Source organism: Danio aesculapii, chromosome 21 (assembly GCF_903798145.1).
Source record: "Danio aesculapii chromosome 21, fDanAes4.1, whole genome shotgun sequence".
NCBI lineage: Eukaryota > Metazoa > Chordata > Actinopteri > Cypriniformes > Danionidae > Danio > Danio aesculapii.
Window position 1 is genome coordinate 16,562,989 of NC_079455.1, and position 19,748 is coordinate 16,582,736.

Here is a 19,748-nt window from a genome sequence, read left to right on the forward strand (position 1 = left end):
AGCATCGATCCATCCTGCCTTGTATCAACAGTTCAGGCTGCTGGGGGTGGGGATATTTTCTTGGCACACTTTGGGCCCATTAATACCAATTAAGTATCGTGTTGAATGCCACAGCCTACCTGAGTAATGCTGCTGACCATGTCCATCCCTTTATGACCACAGTGTACCCATCTTCTGATGGCTACTTTCATCTGGATAATGCACCATGTCATAAACTCAAATCATCTCAGACTGGATTCTTGAACATGACAATGAGTTCACTGTACTCAAATGGCCTCCACAGTTACCAGATCTCAGAGCACCTTTGGGATGTAGTGGAAGGGGAGATTGGCATCATGGATGTGCAGCCGTCAAATCTGCAGCAACTGTGTGAACCTATCATGACAATATGGACTAAAATCTCTGAGGAATATTTCCAGTACCTTGTTGAATCTATACCATAAAGAATTAAGGCAGTTCTGAAGGCAAAGAGGGGATCCAACCTGGTACTAGTAATTTGTACCTAATAAAGTGGCCAGTGAGTGTATAAAACAATTTATTGTGACTTTAAATAGCAGCACTCAAAATAAAGTGCAAACTTAAGCCTAAAATTCTAATAAGGCTAAACAACTTTTCTCCTTTCCCACCATTCTAATTTGAGATTCAAATAATTATGGATAATATAAAAAAACGAGGCCATTTTCAAGAATCAGGAAACATACAGAGACAGAAATCAGGAAACCTGATTGAGTTCAGTAGAGGTTAACTTTACCAGAACGTTATGTCATCTGTGCTTAAACTGAGCCTGTTGTCTCAAGGAAATATGACTGTCTAGACTTGAATCGGCCTCTTAGGATCTGTCGTGTCAGCAATGCCAACGTGAAACACAACGACCCCTTAAAAGGAAGGAAGTGGACGAGGATCCTTCTTTGGTGTGTGTGGCATTTCTTTTTAATTTTTTGTTGAATTAGATTTATGGAAGCCAGAGGGAAATTCTGGAGCAGCTTTTTACAGAACTAATGCTTAGATCATGTACAAGAACTGGCAGCTAACCACTGATCTTCAAGCCATCTTCTGTTAATCATGTTTTAATATATACTTTTCCTGTGACTATGACAAATCAGAAAGTTTGCCAACAAAACTGACTGCAAATAGATAGAAAGCATATTTAATGCCAGTAAAGTGTCTACGTTTATATAACAAACACCATAAATTGTGTAAAGACTAAATGTCAAAATATGCTTAATAGCTTTATATGTGTGCGTATGTATTGATATGTAATCTATCCATCATCATTCCATGTGACAAAAACCTTTCAGAATAACAAAACTATAAAGTAATTCTGCCCTAACATATATAAACATACAATCAGAAAAAATGGCTTTTATATTTAAAATGAGTTGAAACAACACAATTCTTAAGTTTTTTTTGTGGAAACCTAATTGTTTTATGTTCAATCAACTTAAATTTATAAAAACAATGACGTTAACTTAATCAATTTGCATTGGGACAACATGGATGAATTGTTTGGAACCCAGCACTTAATCAATTTGCATTGGGACAACATGGATGAATTGTTTGGAACCCAGCATTTTTTACAGTGTATATAAGGTAGATTAACTTTTTATTTTATTTACTGAAATGTTTTTGTTATTAAAATTAAAATATTGTATATTAAATAATTATATTGTAAGATTATTCAACTCGTTTGCAAATTATTTAATATTAGAACATTGTGAAATGATTAAGTAGTCTGGCTTTAGAACCAATAGTATGTTGAAATGAACCCATTGGCAAGAATCCCTCATGGAAAAGAGAAGTTGTATTTTCAGCGTATGAGCCATTAACACATGAATTAGCGACTAGTGAGTGTTCGGCAGCAAAGAAAATGATTGTTTTTCTTTTTGTTATCACTTCAAATATACATTTTGCAAGTAAGTGCCAATCAAACTACTTTCAATAGAGCTATAATGTCCAGTATGGTATAATATGTTTTATACGTGCGCAGTTTTACTTGTCTTCTCATCTTTTGCTTACTTAATAGCACAGTTATATGCTATGCATAACTCTAGCAAAACCTCACAGTGTTTATGCGTCGATAAATAAAAAAAGTTTATTTGTTTTAGATTAACACAAACAACTTGCTACGAATTTAAAATACTGAAATGTACTAAAACTTTTAGATATTATTCTTAAAACAAAATAACAAATATAATAAATAACTGTGCAGTGTGGTGCATGTTGTGCTGTATGTTAACACTAAAACCAAAAATGCTCTTTCACTACATGTTATATATAGCCAATTGTCTAAATTAAGCCTTTATGAAAGAAAATCTATAGAAAAATGTATAGAATGCATGAGGAGATTATTAATTTGCTTGATTATGGATGCTAAAACTATAAAATATAAATTGTCTGTCTGTGTTTGTGCTTTAGCCTGCAGAGAATCATCAAAGTTGGTGGTTGGACAGGTTGGAGACACAGTTACTCTCCCATGTAAATACGACATTAACACCAATGGCCCATTGGGCGTTTGCTGGGGCAGACACCAGTCATTGTTCAGCTGTGAGAACACTGTTATCTCCATTGATGGCTTACAACTGGACTACAGAGAGTCCCACAGATTCAGCTTGGACAGTGGACTGGATCGAGGAGATGTTTCACTCACCATAAAAGCTGCTCAGAAGAGCGACGCCGGGATGTACGTCTGCCGTATCGAGATTCCTGGTCTTTTCAATGACATCAGTTACAACGTTTATCTTTTTATCAGCAATGGTGAGTAACAGTTCGATTCAGTCTCTTGTTCAGTGTTGTGGCGCTCAGATGTGGTGATGGACAGTATTTCTGTTTATCTATAAAAGGACTAGATCCAAAGAGAGTTGTCTCCGAAACCCAACTGGCCCCTACAACAACAAAGCAGGAAAAACAAGGTACGAAAATTGGTTGTTTTTCAAAAATTGCATCTAGCACTAGCTAATTCAATGAGCTATTTAAACAAACATGTTGTAAAACTACTTTTTTGTTGCAAATGACAGCCAGCAATTTAGAAAGAAAAATATTAAACCACACTGTTTTCACTGTTGACAATAATGAACTATTTAACTTGATGTTTACTATCATGTTTTTAGTATAAATTACCATGTTTATATGATTATAGTTAACATGTTTCTAGCATAAATTAACATGTTGTTTACATTTTTCTAGCATTATTAGCATTTTGTTACAATAAAGCCACACAGTTTTTTCATTGTTGACAATAATAAGACATTTAACTTGATGTTGGCTAACATTATAAGCAATAATTGGCATGTTGATATGAATATTGTTAGTATGTTTCTAGCATAAATTAACATGCTATTTACATGTTTCTAGCATTATTAGCATATTGTTACAATGAATCAACACTGTTTTCACTGTTGACAATCATAAGATATTTAACTTAATGTTGGCTAACATGTTTTTAGCATTAATGGGCATGTTTATATGATTGTAGTTAGCATGTTTCTAGCATAAATTAACATGTTGCTTACATGTTTTTAGCATTAATATCATTTTGTTACAATGAAGACACACTGTTTTCACTGTTGACAATAATAAAATATTTAACTTGATGTCATGTTTCAAGCATAAATTAACACGTTGTTTACATGTTTCTAGCAGTATTAGCATATTGTTACAATGAAGCCACACTGTTTTCACTGTTGACAATAATCAGACATTTAACTTGATGTTGATTTACATATTATTAGCATGAATTGGCATGTTTATATGATTATTGTTGATATATTTCTAGCATAAATTAACATGCTGTTTACATGTTTTTAGCATTGTTATCATATTGGTACAACAAATTAGCAGGCCGTTAACATGTTTTAAACCTATTTTTAATACATATTAGCACATTGTAAAGTTACTGCTAAAATGAACTACCATGTTGGTAGCATGTTGGTTAGCATATCGTTAGAATTAACACATTAGTAATGTTTATATATGTATTGGCATGCTGTTAACAGGTTTCTAATGTTGATAATAATCAATAATCCCTTATACATTGTAAAAATGTATACACACCTGCCTCAGCTTAACAAAATATTGGCTGTATTTGAAATTGCCCTCTATACCCTTATAAAGTGAACTATTTGTGCGAGCAGTCCTTTCTAATGGTGTCTGACTCTGAAACAATGGTAAACATTATGAAGTAAATTCAATCAAACCCACAATGCACCGCAATAACAAGAGTACAACCAATGTACACTCAAAAGCTAGATAATACCCATAATGCATTATGAGAGTTTGTGCGCCTGAATAAATGTCCATGCCTCACCACAAGATGGAATCCACAGCAAAACCCTATTGTATTTTATTATATATAATCTTATTTAATTGTTAAGTTAACATTTGTATACCTGACAGAATTCAAAATGCTTTGTTTTTGTGTTAAATGTATGTGTAAAATAACATATCACATTGACTCCTTTAAACAGACGAAATTAGTGGACTAATGTAGCGAATAGTAAATGAGGGTATAGGGTGAAATTTTAGATACAAGATTGTCTTGTGTTTTCAAATCAGCTGATTATTCAGTCTGGCCTCTGTTAATGCATGTTTTTGTCATCTTAGTGATTGGATTACCTGCCATACTTTTTTAAGCACTTTATATTGAATTTATTAACCATCTTTGTGTGTTACCACTATCAACCTTAATTTATAATATGAATAATCAATACTAACATAAATCAAACTGGTCTGACTATGTTTTAAATGCATGAGATAAAATAACCCTGATTAAAAATGTTTGGTTTTACACACAGTCCACCATGTGTCAGACTCCACCACACTCATTACTGAGCTTTATCTCATATCAGAAAAGATGACCACAGGTATGATTATTGTCATTGTGAATACATTTAATCAACACTGAAAGGGGTTAAGAAATATGAGCCAACATCTGACAAGAGTAAAACTCATTGCTTTGTTTCAGATGGTACTGATGTCCGCATGGCTGAAGTCAAATCAGTGGCTCACACTGAGGTACTGCTCTATTTAAACAAAATAATAAAATAAAAAAAATTCAATTGTATTGTATTGCATTGTATTGTATTGTATTGTATTTTTTTCAAATAGAGATTCATTAGCAGTCTGCCGTTGCTGCTAATTTGCATTTGCATTGAATATATTTTTTGGTAATGAATGTATGAAAACTAACATGCACACAGATTTTATATGTATTGCACTTCATGTTTTGCATGCAAGCATTGAATACGTTGTGTGTCGTTCTAGAAAACAATGGAAACATTTATCATAACTACAGTAAGAGTGGGGGCTATTATTTTCATCCCAGGATTGATCATCACACTTCTCCTCAGTAAGTACACTGTAAAAAAATTATATGACAAAAAGTCGTAACAACAAATGTTTTTATGTTACTTTAAATAATTTTAATCAATTAATCTGGTTTCCACTAAATATTTTTAGTTATGCGAAGTTTAACTTAATATTTTTTTGTCAGTTTGACTGATGTTGAGTTAAGATGACTAGAAAAGTTCACTTAATTCAACTAAAGAATTTTATGTGGCAAGATTTTTTACAGTGTAGATTTACAAGTAATTAATCAAATGTAGCTCCGGAGAAAAGAAATAATGAAATAAATAAAGACATTGCTTTTGTTTTATTTTTATGTATCTATATATTTATTGGTGTTCAGCATGATTTTCATAGTTAATATATTAGCTGTATTTAATTTGTTTAAATTTACATTTTATTTGTACATTTACTTAAATTAAAGAAAAAATATCTATCTATCAATCTATCTATCTATCTATCTATCTATCTATCTATCTATCTATACAAAAATTGCTTAATTTTAATAATTACATATACATGCATCGAAGCAAAGAAATTAATTTCTTTCACAAAAATCTTTTTTCATTCAATCAATGTTCATTATCATAAATTATGATCTATTAAACACAATGAATAAATGGCAATAACAAAATAACCCACTTATGAAATCATGCCACATGTAATGTAAATGAAAGCAAGTGCAAGCTCCTCTTTTCATTTTGTACTATTCAATTAAATTAAAACAATTTGGGACAAGACTACAAAAATACTACACTGTTCCTGGAAAACAGGGACTGGTCACGCTGGTCACCACTGTGGCCGTGTGCAAATTTACATAGAGTATATATTTATTTCAGGGGTCAAATATGTGACCTTGTCAGGTTAAATTATCCAAATAAGGCTCTAAACCCATCAGTACTTTAGTTTGAAATTGCACTGAGCATTTCATTTAATGCTTGAACAAGAAACACTTGGTCATTCTACATGGCTGTGTGGAAACTTCCGCAGATTATCATGCTGCACAGTGTTAAATTTGGCTCTCATGGCTGAGTGGAAGTGAAAGAGGTGACTCATGGCCAGTTTTGCTTACTGTGCATTAACACATCCATCCGAACGCTCTGCCCTCAGGACTGCGGCGCTTCAGAGAACAAACCAGCAGCAGGACAATGTAAAAATTCTGCTATGGATATGCTTTGTTTGATGTCACTATGACTCTATACAGACCACAAGCATGGTGACGTGGACCTTTTCCTTTTTCTTTTGTTTTGGGGTTAATTCTCAGTGCCTGATGTTTGTAATATAATTAATCAATTATTAATCTAAATCTGAGATAATGTATATTGTGTTGTTGTTTTTCAGATTTTTTTTATTGTAACATGACATATGTAGCATGCATCTTCATTTGCCAAGCTATTCTGTAAAAAGCTTACCAAAATGTAACTCTAATTGTGTGTCACGCATCTTTTTCTCAGAAATCAATTACTGAATGTTTCTTTGTGCTCAAAGGTGAAGTAGTTTCTGCACTATTAGTGTCACCTAGTGGAATTACAAAAAAATAAAACTTATTTAAAACAAACTTTTCACCTTTTCTTTATACTCACCAAACCCTTTCTAAAGATTATTATTTCCTTATATCTTACCAGTTGATACAGTGATTGATGATAAAGACAGATCTGTCCCAATTAAATACACCTGATCAAACTAAGTTAATTTCTTTAGGCTTATTAAGATAAGTGTGTTGAAGCAGAATTGGAACTAAACTCTCTTGGAACTGAGTTTGATGTAGGGCATTAGTCATAAACACCCTCTGGCTCAACCTGTTTCAGAAGCCACATCCCAGACTCTCATTATTGGTCAAACTCTAGTGATTGACAGATTTGAGCAGGCCATTCTCAACGTTTTGATGGTAAATATTAATTGCTACATTTATTGGGGAGACTTGCTGCCTACGTGTGTTGAAAGTATGACTTCATTACATTCAAGTGCTTCATTCTCAGAAATAACAGGAAGCAAGAAAAACCCATGGATTTCTTAGTTAAATTGTATTATGTCCAAACAATACATGTTAATTTCACTGATAATATGTAGAACATAAAATTTTGTTATTTGGATATTTAAATATGCACTACTGACATGACATCACATGACAAGTGTAGATGTTGGGAAACGAATGAAGAATACCAGTCACAGCAGCATTTAATCTTTTGAAACTGCGGTTTCGCTGTGGTAAATCTGACTTAAGAGGGCATTTGTATCCAATTTCTGACTAGGAAACTTGCATTTGCAATAATTTGATAGCATGTGAAAAAAGCAATAATGCCTTCAATTTGCTGCTCATCACCTATGAAGTCGTGATTACAATCTTGTCGCATTCAATTGTGAAAAGAATGAAAAACACTGAGGACAGCAGGCTTAGACTTTGGCTTAAACTCAGGGCTAGTCTGTTCATAAGATTTTTGGCATTCCATTACTAATTTGGAACGTAACAGCAAAGTGTGCCCAAAACTCATTGCCAATCTACTTGTCAGCATTCTAATTTAAGTCATAGACCTATGCTAAATACTGATTATTCATTCATTCATTCATTTTCTTTTCAGCTTAGTCCCTTATTAACCTGGGATTGCTACAGTGGAATAAACCGCCAACTTACCCAGGATATGTTTTGTGCAGCGGATGCCATTCCAGATGGAACCCTCAACTGGGAAACATCCACTATGGCCAATTTAGCTTACCCAATTCACCTAAACCACATGTCTTTGGACTTGTGGTGGAAACCGGAGGACCCGGAGGAAACCCACGCGAACACGGGGAGAACATCCAAACTTCACACAGAAATGCCAACTGACCCAGCGGAGGCTCGAAGCAGCAATCTTCTTGCTGGGAGGCGATCATGCTACCCACTGCGCCACTGTGAAGCCCCTAATTACTGATTGTAAAATATGTGAAACGGTGGCGCAGTGGGTAGCATGATCGCCTCACAGCAAGAAGATCACCGGTTTCTGTGTGGAGTTTGCATGTTTCTCCCCGTGTTCGAGTGAGTTTCCTCCGGGTGCTTTGGTTTGGTGAACTGGGTATGCTAAAATTGATCGTAGTGTATGTGTGTGAATGAGTGTGTATGGATGTTTCCCAGTTAAGGGTTGCAGGTGGAAGGGCATCCGCTGTGTAAAACATATGCTGGATAAGCTAGCGGTTCATTCCACTGTGGCGACCCCGGGTTAATAAAGGGACTAAGCTGAAAAGAAACGTTTTTTTTATGTTTTTTTTTTTTTGTGTTGTAAATAAATCTGTGTTTTTGAAACCAATGAAGAGAGCAACAGTCATTTTAATTATTTAGCCTGATATGTGCTCCAAAGTATTATAAACGTTTCCTAAAATAAAATATGTTGTGTTCAATGGGGTAAAAAGTTGTAGTATTTTTTACTCAGATTTTTAAAACCTATTTTAGAGTAGTGATCACAATACCATTGGTGAAAACGTGGTAGGCCTATTTATCCAAGGTTATCATACCGTCAAAAACGTATACCGGCCCATAGTTATTTGTGGGTCTTTTTAGATATGATCTGAACTTATGTCACGTTAAAAGCGAGAGTTTATGCGCAGCAAAACTCGAGCGCTAAAATAATCTCTGATTTTCCAAGTAGTAAACAAAGATTTGGAGGCGCCATTTCATGTCCAATTTTTGACCTGGAGCCGCTATAACTCTGACAGCACATGAAAGCAGCAATAAACCCATGAATTTAACAGTTAATCAACAATAAACAGGTTAATCAATCTAGTTTGACATTTAAAATGAGAACATACATCACCTTTAAACCAGCAGCTTGTTGAAAGCGAGTTTAGTTAATCAGTGTTGTACAATAGTGACCTCTAGCGTTAAATACGTCAAATATAAACATGAACGTGTCAATAATGTTTAAATGTGAATTAAAACAATTTCATATTCTCATGCGATGTTTATCAGCGTGAGATTTTTTCAGTATAAGTAGATGGCTCTTGTAAATCTTGCTTTTTTTAAAGTTCAACACAGTAGTAAAGGACACTCATGGAAGTGAAACTGTAAAAAAAAGAACTCTGAATGCACATATAAGCAAAGCTGTCATGTGCACTTCCGTGTAAAGGGCAATAATGTAAGAAGAGGCATGAGTTAGTGTTGAGCATTGCTTGTAGAGAGAGTGACATATTTTCATCATGACTGATCTTCACAGCTGGTTCCTCACATCCTGGATTCTCTGGTGCCTGACGAGTGAGTTTCACATTTATATAGGCTACTGAAACCTAGTTACAAAAAAAAAAAAAAAGTTGAGTTTGTTTATTTAATTTTTGCAATTCAAAATAGTATATTTACATGCCAATATCTAAAATAATTTGTATTTACATGAAATATGACACAGTGATATATATTTCATTTGGAAACATTAAATGGGCTATTTTCTATAGAAAACATCTTCATGAATTTTAAAAATATGTAAATTCAAGGTTAGTTTGAATCTCTTTCTTTCTCTTGGATAATTTGGATTTACACTGTAATGAAACAACATAACCTAACACAGTTTAGGGAAAATTTATTAGTCCTCCTGTGAAATGTTTAGTCATATTTCTCAACTGATATTTATTTCAGTATTTCCGATAATATTTTTTTTTTCTGGAGAAAGTCTTATTTGTTTTATGTCGGTTACTATAAAAGCAGTTTTAATTTTTAGAAAAACTCTTTTAAGGTCCATATTATTAGCCCCATTTAGCAATATTTTTTTTCAGATTGTCTACAAAACAAACCATCGTTATACAATAACTTTTCTAATTGTCAAAACTTGTCTAAGTTTAAGAGTTAAGCCTTTAAATTGCACTTCAAGCTGAATACTAGTATCTTGAAAAATATCTAGTAAAATAGTATGTGCTGTCATTATGGCAGAGATAAAAAAAAATCAGTTATTAGAAATGAGTTATTAAAGCTATTAAGTTTAGAAATGTGTTGGAAAAGAATTCTTCTTTCTGTTGAAGAGATATTAGAGACAAAAAATAAACAGGGGGGCTAATAATTCAGGAGCAGGGGCGGATTTAACCATTAAGCAAGGTAATCGGCCGTTGAGGCCCCAGGAAATCTGAGGGCGCCCAAATAAATATCTAGAAGTATAAATGATACCTATACATTATATATAACATTGTTTTCTATAATATTTTGTATGGTGAGGGTTTAATTATTTTTTATTTTTATTTTAACATAATTATTACATCTGCGCAAATGTGCCCCGCAACTTCAAATATGGACCAGTCCAACTGTCAAATCTGTAAAGATTTAGTTTTAAAAACTAAATAGTTCATTTATTATGTTTAGTTGTAAATGCAACTTAAGAAAACAAATCATTTTAACAGTTTAACAAGGTACTTTACGTGTTATTATTATTCTGCATAAAGATAAAATATAGAAATGGGGATTGAATGATATAAGAAAAAATTGCAAAATAATAATAATAATAATAAAATAAAGTAGAAAAGGTACATATTAGAACTTTTGGCTGGAATTGCTTAGGGCCCCAAAATCACTAAATCCGCCCCTGTTCAGGAGGTTTAATAATTCCGACTTCAACTGTAAATTTAGTTTTTAAATGTAATTATTTGTTATAGATTTTTTTTTATGAATCTTATAGTCCAAATTTGGTGGTTCATTCTGCTGTGGTGACCCCTGATAAATCAGGTACTAAGCTGAAGAAAAATGAATGAACAAATATCCAAATTCAGTGCTATTTGAATCACTGTTTCTCTGCCAATGTAAATCTACACTGTAATAATATATAACATTATATATTTTGTTTGTAAATGTAATACATATGTGCTATTATTTATCACATTACTATGAATTTTAATATCTAAAATGCTGTATTGGTATTTTGTTTGTAAATGTCTACGTTCAAGGTTATTTAAATCACCGTCTCTCAGTTTGCAGATGCAGCGACGTCATTGTACAGAGTTTCGAGGGTGAGAATGTAACTTTGCCATGCAAATATGACAGCAGATATCATGGCAAATGCCACATATGCTGGATGAGAGGAGATATTCCCAATACTGGCTGTGGCGAAGAAATTATTGGAAGCGATGGAGATAAAGTATCAAGGAGGAAATCACCTAGATACAATCTGATGGGACAAATCCAGCATGGAGACGTGTCTCTGACTATTTTTAACATTGATAAAACAGACTCTGGAAAATACGGATGCCGTGTACATGTGCCTGGATGGTTTAATGATGAGAAGTATTACGTCCATTTGATCGTTGATGATGGTAAGTGTTGATAAACTATGGAAAAAATCCTTAATGTAAGTCCTAATGTCTGCTAATTAGTAGTAGTTTATTAATTTATTTGTTTGTTCAGCCTATATTGGAGTCAGTAAGGTTAAAAAAGTAATAGCCTACAATTTTCATGCAAGAATGAATAAAAAAACTCTCTAATAATTAATACTGTATTAATTGTCACTATATATTACTTTATATACGACTATACACTGTATATACAACTATATATCATTACTATATTAATCAGCTATGGACAATTATGAAAAATATATCATTCACTATTATTAAGCACCTTTTATCTTCTAACTGATCATGTGACTGTAATGTTAGCTGAAAGCATATGAAAATATACTGTTATTTTTAGACTTTTCCGTAATATAACAGTTTTTAAAAATATGCTGGGATGTTGTAATCCAAATTTGTGTCAATTCCTGACAAAACTAACATTGGATTAATTTTTTTATTAAATTTAAATGATATACTTTTCATATCTGTCCATATTTGAACCAACATTAGGTTGCAACAACCCAGGTTTTTTATGGTGTGCATGTTAAAATAAACCTTACAGACTCCAATGTTAAAAATGTTGTTGTAGATTTTAAAAAAAGCTGTTGTTTCAACCCATCTCTGGGTAAAATCTGAATAAGCCTTTGGGTTAAATTTCGGTCACATTTTTGTATAAAAATGTAACCAAGCATTTGGGTGTTATCCATATTTCACACTCTAAAAATGCTCAGTTGTTTCAACACAAATTTGGGTAAATCATTGAAATACTGGGTTAAAAATGTAAATGTAATTTAAACCCAGCTGAAACAATCCAGCATTTCAATTGTGCATTGAAATACACTTTCTTTAAAGCGCTTATTCCAACAACCCTGGAAACTACATCCATGTCAGGCAGCACATCTGAGCACGAAACCACAGGAGTTTACACCACTGCCATGACAGAGGGTACTTAAGTGTGTTTATATGTGCTTTCATAATGTCTCTGTCAATCTGTTACGCCTGAATGATGGAAACAATCAAAGAGAAAGTATTTTAGTGATTATGAAAATAGTTTGGCATTATCTGTCATCATTCAGTCATCACAGATGCAATCAGCGCTGTGTAAAGTCAGCAGTTTTCTAACATTCGCTGCTCATGTGAGAGTTTCAACATTTAAAAGGAACATTTTACATCCTGTTTCAAAGCACCTGCTACAACCACACCAGACCCTTTGGTAACAACTATTTCTGGCATTTTAACTTCAGAATCACAGACCACTGAAACATCAAGAGGTATTATGATTTTAACCCCGGCAGTGAATCTATAATGACTGAAGAAATGGTTTAATTTAAATGAATGATCGCTAAATTCTTGCTCATTTTATTTTGTTATTCAAGTGATTGATTTGATGAATGCTCTTGCATGTTTCACAAATCTTTAGTCATTAAAGACCTCTTCTTTTAAAGACTTTTAAACTGGTGACGAATATTATGACAATTTGTGTTTATTTTTTGATTAGATAATAAGACAAGAAAAGAGATTTCTTCAACCGTCAGTTCATCACATGCTCCCAGAAGCAGCACTACTGGAATGTGGCTCTCCAGTACAACATCCGGTAAAACACAATATGTGAATTTTTATTTATTTTTAATTTTAATATACTGTATACTATCAAAACAAGACATTACAAAGCTGTCATATTATTAATATATAGGCATATGATGGTTTTCCTGTTGTGAAAATTGCTGATGCTTTATCAAGATGTGGTATATTATCACGATATTGACATAAGCTAATTTTACAGTTAGGTCGCATTAGTGAAAGTTTGATCATGAATTCATTAAACGAACGGTGAGAAATAGGCTACATTTGTTACATAAGTTATTATATTAATGTTAGGAATAAAACATCACATTTTTTGTTAACTCCATTTAATTAAACCGTTAAGATTTTAATGAGTTATTAAACATTAACAAAATAAAATAAATAAAGGCTTTACAAGTAGTTTTCATTGTTGGTTTAGTTTAATTTACTAATGTTTACAAATGGAGCCTTATTGTAAGTTGTTAAACAATAGACCTATAAAGAATGAGGTCAATTTCAGTCAACAATTTAATAATAATAATAATAGTAATAATAATAATAATAATAATAATAATAATAATAATATTTCCTTACATTTATACAACGCTTTTCTGAACACTCAAAGTGGTTTACACATTTTTGGGGGGAATCTCCTCATCCACCACCAGTGTGCAGCATCCACCTGGATGACATGTCGGCAGCCATATTGCGCCAGACTGCACACCACACATCAGCTGATTGGTAGAGAGGAGACAGAGTGATGAAGCCAGTTATGATATGGGGATAGTTAGGAGGCCTTGATGGATAGAGGCCAAATTTTCAAACTCTTTTTCGAAGGACATCCTGGGATTTTTTAACGACCACAGAGAGTCAGGACCTCGGTTTAACATCTCATCTAAAAGACAGCACTCACTGAGTCCACATCAATATACTTGGGCATTAGGACCCACACAGACTGCAGGTTGAGCACCCCCTGCTGGTCTCACTAACACCACTTCCAGCAGCAACCTAGCTTTCCCATGTGGTCTCCCATCCAGGTACTGACCAGGCACAGCTAACTCAGCTTGTGGGCCATGTTAGGACCATGTTAGAGTTGCATCAAGCTTGCTGACGGATATTTTTTTATAAATAGCCGATTAACTCTTTTTAGCATTTGATAACAGCATTGTTAATACAACAATCTGAAATTCTTTAAGAATGAATTAAATAATAAATAATTATTCACAGTATTTTGAAGTAACCACAATAATGTTTATCGCCCTAGTCTGAGGTCAAGAGCATTCTGAAGCAGGTTTTCATTCAGGGTGTCTCTGTACATTGCTGCGTTCATCTTTCCCTCTATCCTGACTAGTCTTTCAGTTCCTGCTGCTGAAAAACATCCCCACAGCATGATGCTGCCACCACCATGTTTCACTGTAGGGATGGAATTAGCCTAGTGATGAACGGTGCCTGGTTTTCTCCAAACATAACGCCTGGCATTCACTCCAAAGAGTTAAAGTTTAGACTCATCAGACCAGAGAATTTAGTTTCTTATGGTCTGAGAGTCCTTCAGATGCCTTTTGGCAAATTCCAGGCAGGGAGTGACTTCCGTCTGGCCACTCTACAGGCCTGATTGGTGGATTGCTGCACAGAAGGTTGTCCTTCTGTAAGGTTCTCCTCTCTCCACAGAAGAACGCTGGAGCTCAGACCGAGAGACCATCAGGTTATTGATCACCTCCCTGACTAAGGCCCTTCTCCCACTATCACTCAGCTTAGATGGCATGCCAGCTCTAGGAAGAGTCCTGGTGGTTCCAAACATCTTCCACTTATGGATGATGGAAGCCACTGTGCTCATTGGAACTTTCAGAGCAGCAGAAGTTTTTCTGCAACCTTCCCCGGCCTTGTGCCTCGAGACAATCCTGTCTCAGAGGTCTACAGACAATTCCTTTGACTTCATGCTTGGTTTGTGCTTTGGCATGCACTGTCAACCCTGGGACCTTATGTAGACAGGTGTATGCCTTTTCAAATCATGTCCAATCAACTGAATTTACCACAGGTGAACTCCAATTAAGCTTCTGAAACATCTCAAGAATGATCAGTGGAAACAGAATGTACCTGAGCTCAATTTAGAGCGTCACGACAAAGGCTGTTAATACTTATGTACATGTGATTTTTCAGGGTTTTTTTTTTATAAATTTGCAACAATTTCGAAAAATATTTTTTCACATTGTCATTATGGGGTATTGTGTGTAGAATTTTGAGGAAATAAATTAATTTAATCTATTTTGGAATAAGGCTGTAACATAAAAAATGTGGAAACAGTGAAGTGCTGTGAATACTTTCCGAATCCACTGTATTTCATTTAACATTTTTTAAAATAATAATTATAATACATTCTAGTGCTGTTACAAATCAAATGATACCAGTATCAAATTTCATTGTTGCACTACATGCACTACATGCATAGTTGCATCTGAAGTTATTTTAGAAAAGTCACACGAACTGTTTAATGCAGATCAGCGGTGGTATAAAGCCTTATTAAACAAATACGAGAAATATTTTAACTTTTGGGATAGTTCTGTAACATGGGGTCTGAGACAGTATTAGAATCCATATGCAGAAGTTTTATTAAAAGGTTTAGGCAGAGACATCAGGGAGTAAACAGGCGGAAAGTCGGCAACACATAAGCAACCCAATCCAGTCAACAAACACAGGATCAAATCCAGACGACGTAGTGAGAGTGCAGGCAGAGGTTCAGTATAACAACAAATAGTCCAAAACAGAGCAAGAGGGCAAAGACAGATAACGTACTTGATCAAGGCAGGCAGGGTCATACACAGGCAGGCAGTCATGAAAGTCTCTTGGAAAACGCTTGGTAATGCAGGTAGACTGGCAATACTTCGCAAAGAAGCATGGCCTTAGCTCTCACTGAAATACTACACAAACAGGAAGTGACTGCAGAGGAAGCTTAAACTTAACTAAAACTTCCAGTAAGCATCTGTCCTAAGTGAATCACTGAACCATTTAGTTGTTGCCTTTTTTGTAGATTTATACCCTTCTTCCAAATTGTGTTGCTAGTACTAGTATGTTAAAAATATCTACTACATGAGAAAATGGTCATGTGGTGTGAGAGCTAAGCTTCTAATGTGTGTTTATTCTTATTTTGGGGCAGTATATTCAAGCTTGCTGATGATGAAACAACATGTTTGTGTTTTTTATTTTTTAAAGTTGAACCTTCTGTTTCTGTTGTGTATCATGAATCATCTTCTGCAGAAAGCAAAGATAATGTAAGTATTTCAACTTAATAGCAATCTTTGCTTGTTTTAATGTTTGAAACGTTGGTCAGTTTATATGGTGTTTTGACTCTAATATGTTCTTAAAGGTGAATGTATCTGCAGTTCTTGTGCCTGTTCTCCTGTTACTGTTGGCTTTGATAGTCATTGCCGCTGCTTTCATATGTAAGTACATTCATTCAGTTTATCATTTCACAACAATGTTCTCTCTTGGTGCTTGTTACTCATGAAATGAAACTTTTCTGTTATCAGGGAAGCAAAAAAAGAAAACCAGAGCCTCGCTAGAAGTGTAAGTCTATTTCTGAAGTGCTACTTGTGCAATTATTAAAAACATTCATTCTAAAGTTAGATTAATTAAATACAATGTAAAAAAAGCTGAATGCTAAAATAATTCTAAAGAAAACAGAACCACTTATTTTACAAACACAATAATATTAAAAGTTTTTCATTTCAATTATTTGTTTATTAAATTAAATAAACAAGTATTTCTATTGTGTTATGAACTTTCTAGTCATCACAAATGCAGAGTACATCTGTCATGTTTTCCACAAAAATATCAAAGGGTCAAAGGGATAGTTCACCCAAAAATTATAATTCTGTTCCGATTCATTTCTGATGTGCTGCATGATGCAGTAAACCAACTACAACACACTGGGTTGTCTGACCAATAACCACAGAGTAGTGTAATGCAAATGTGTTTGGAATAATGTAACATTTAGTGACTCGTTTGAGAGTTGTTGAGCAAATAAGGTCAAATAATGGCATATTATAATACAATGAAAGTGTTTTTTGACCTTGCATGCATGTCAACCTGTTGTTGCGGATTCCCAAAAACACAAATTTAAACATTTCACAATCCATAACAGGAGCACTTTGAACCATTTTTAATAGGACATGCACACCTGCATGTTTGAAAATGGAAAATTAAGTGCATGTGCTATGATGTATATCTGGCATAATGATATAAGACGCTCAGAACAAGCTGTTATTAATGAACACATTATTACATACACTTCCACAGATGTCTTTTGTTTACGGCATTTAGAATGATTCAGTTCTGATTAAAGCAGAATATGACCATGTAATTGTCGCTAATGACTCAGCAAAAACTTAACAAAGCAAAGAAAATATACACAGAAGGAATATAAACAAGGCACGGGTGAACCTAATAAGCAACCAAGCAAACTAGCAAAGTAATTAACAAGGCCGAAAGGAAACTCAAGCAAAATATTAATATTAATAACATTGTGTTTGTTTTTATTTTTAATTATTAAGGAATATTAACTTTTTAAATGCCCGTTTCTCTTTCAGAAGGCAGAATTCTGAGATCTCCGTCATCTACAGTAACTCTGGCAGCAGTGTGGGTCTCTACAACAGAGAGATGGCTGTGGAAAACGTCTATCAGATACAGGCTGAAAGTGAATACGAACAGTGGCATTAATATCTGAGCAAGCTCACATTCATTGACCAGTGTGGAGTTGTTTTCTGTTTCGTTTCTAATAATGTAAAAATCTATCAGAGGAATTATTAACTTGGACTAACCTTATACTCTGATGACAAGTGGCTAACATAATGTAACACTATATCTTTATTAAACATAATCTGAAGTCAACAATGTTTAAATCAATCATTACCACAGGTGCATTCACAGCTGTGCTTTTCTTACAACCTTTACACTCTAAAATGTTTTTTAAAGAGTGCATAAGACAGGCTCTCACGTTTACTTGAAAATGGCCGTAGTACTGATTGGAACCAAAGTCGATACTTTCGACAACTCTAAGCGCTAGAAGTGCTAATGTCAGCTTTAAATTGATAGCCACCGATAAAGCTGTTCATAGTGTGTTCACACCTCTCACTCAGAGGTCACACCTAGAAAACTTCCTTTCTCCATAACAAACCAAAAACAATTCTATTAACAATGATACAGTTTTTAGAGGTATAATGCTTGATTATTACAATGTATGTACACAAAAAGGAAAGATCAGTATATTAAAGATCAGTGGATTGTATACATTTTTCCTTATTTCTTCAGAAATATAATTGTATTAAGGTAACATTTTCATTTTTATACTACAGCATACATTAGCATTCAAAGGTTAGGAGCTTGTGTATTATTTTATATTGCTATTTCTAGATTGCTATTTCTATCAATATTTTAATTAATTGCTATTTTATTGTATTTTAAAATGTCATTTTATTCTTGTTATATAAAGCAAAATTTTCAGTCTTCAGTGTCACTTGATCCTTCAGAAATCAGATACGCTTATTTGCAATTATTATTATTATTATCATCATCATCGATGTTGAAAACAGATATCTTGTAGTTTCGTTTACATTTCTTTGACAACAGAAAGATCAAATTTACAAAACATACTTGAAACATGTCTATTGTAGCTTTACTTTAACTTATTTAATAATCATTCATTCGATGTCCTTCGGCTGAGCCCCTTTATTCATCAAGGGTAGCCACAGAAGAATGAACGTATAAACTTATCCAGAATACTGCATGCTTTACACAGCACATGCCCTTCCAACTGCGACCCAGTACTCCTAGAAACGGCAAAATTGCAAGAAGTACTCTTAGGATTACCAGAAACACCCATACACTCTCACATTCACACACATACAGTACACTACGGGCAATTTCGTTTATTCAATTCACCTATAGCACATGTAGGAAACTGGAGCACCCGGAGGGAACCCACACAAACACGTGAAAAACATGCAAACTTCACTCAGAAATGCCAAGTCGAGACTCAAACCAGCTATCTTCTTGCTGTGAGGCTGCCCCCTTGTTCAATATGGTTTTGCAAAAAGAACAGTATTTTTTTTATGACCATAAATAATTGAACTTTATTAAATGCTATAGCCTCCATGCTTTCTATTGGGCAGAAATAGAACAGCCAATTCAACCAGTTTGTTTTTGTGAGTGGCTTACATTAATAAATTTAAATAAAAAAATGTTGAAACTAATTTAACAACTTCTGTCAAAATCATATAAAAATGTTGTTTGCAGTGGTATACAAAGTAAAATTATAATTTTTTTAAACCCTTCAGAATTTAATCTTTCTGAATAATTAATCAGAATTAATTAAATTTAATAATAGACATTAAATTAATAGACATTAAAATTAGGTTAGATTTAGGTTGTGACCAATATTCAGTGTCTAGCCAGCATCCAAAGACAATGTTATTTTGATGTCCAATATTGACGTCAAATGTTAGTTGATTTTAAGTTGTGTTGGAAAGTGACCAAAATCCAACGTCAGCCAACATCTTAAAACAACATCATATTGA

The 19,748-nt window shown here is 33.9% G+C and overlaps 2 protein-coding genes across 5 annotated transcripts; both read left to right on the forward strand.

The window, feature by feature from the left end:
* Positions 1 to 1,822: 1,822 nt before the first annotated feature.
* havcr2 (hepatitis A virus cellular receptor 2) lies at positions 1,823 to 6,801 on the forward strand. 2 transcript variants are annotated; one of them, XM_056446705.1, is made up of 7 exons: positions 1,823 to 1,913; positions 2,416 to 2,754; positions 2,841 to 2,909; positions 4,791 to 4,859; positions 4,961 to 5,010; positions 5,260 to 5,344; positions 6,451 to 6,800. In XM_056446705.1, the coding sequence occupies exons 1-7, from the start codon at positions 1,868 to 1,870 to the stop codon at positions 6,492 to 6,494; spliced, it is 702 nt and encodes a 233-aa protein (XP_056302680.1). In that variant the 5' UTR covers positions 1,823 to 1,867; the 3' UTR covers positions 6,495 to 6,800. The 2 variants fall into 2 exon arrangements, with proteins under 2 accessions (XP_056302680.1, XP_056302681.1); XM_056446706.1 differs by lacking the exon at positions 4,791 to 4,859 and having other exon boundaries at positions 6,451 to 6,801.
* A 2,647-nt stretch (positions 6,802 to 9,448) lies between these two features.
* havcr1 (hepatitis A virus cellular receptor 1) lies at positions 9,449 to 18,558 on the forward strand. 3 transcript variants are annotated; one of them, XM_056446280.1, is made up of 9 exons: positions 9,449 to 9,565; positions 11,257 to 11,598; positions 12,469 to 12,561; positions 12,801 to 12,887; positions 13,115 to 13,210; positions 16,387 to 16,445; positions 16,541 to 16,616; positions 16,704 to 16,740; positions 17,763 to 18,558. In XM_056446280.1, exons 1-9 carry the CDS (start codon positions 9,511 to 9,513, stop codon positions 17,890 to 17,892), a joined length of 975 nt encoding a protein of 324 aa, XP_056302255.1. In that variant the 5' UTR covers positions 9,449 to 9,510; the 3' UTR covers positions 17,893 to 18,558. The 3 variants fall into 3 exon arrangements, with proteins under 3 accessions (XP_056302255.1, XP_056302256.1, XP_056302257.1); XM_056446281.1 differs by lacking the exon at positions 12,801 to 12,887; XM_056446282.1 differs by lacking the exons at positions 12,469 to 12,561; positions 12,801 to 12,887.
* Positions 18,559 to 19,748: the final 1,190 nt, after the last annotated feature.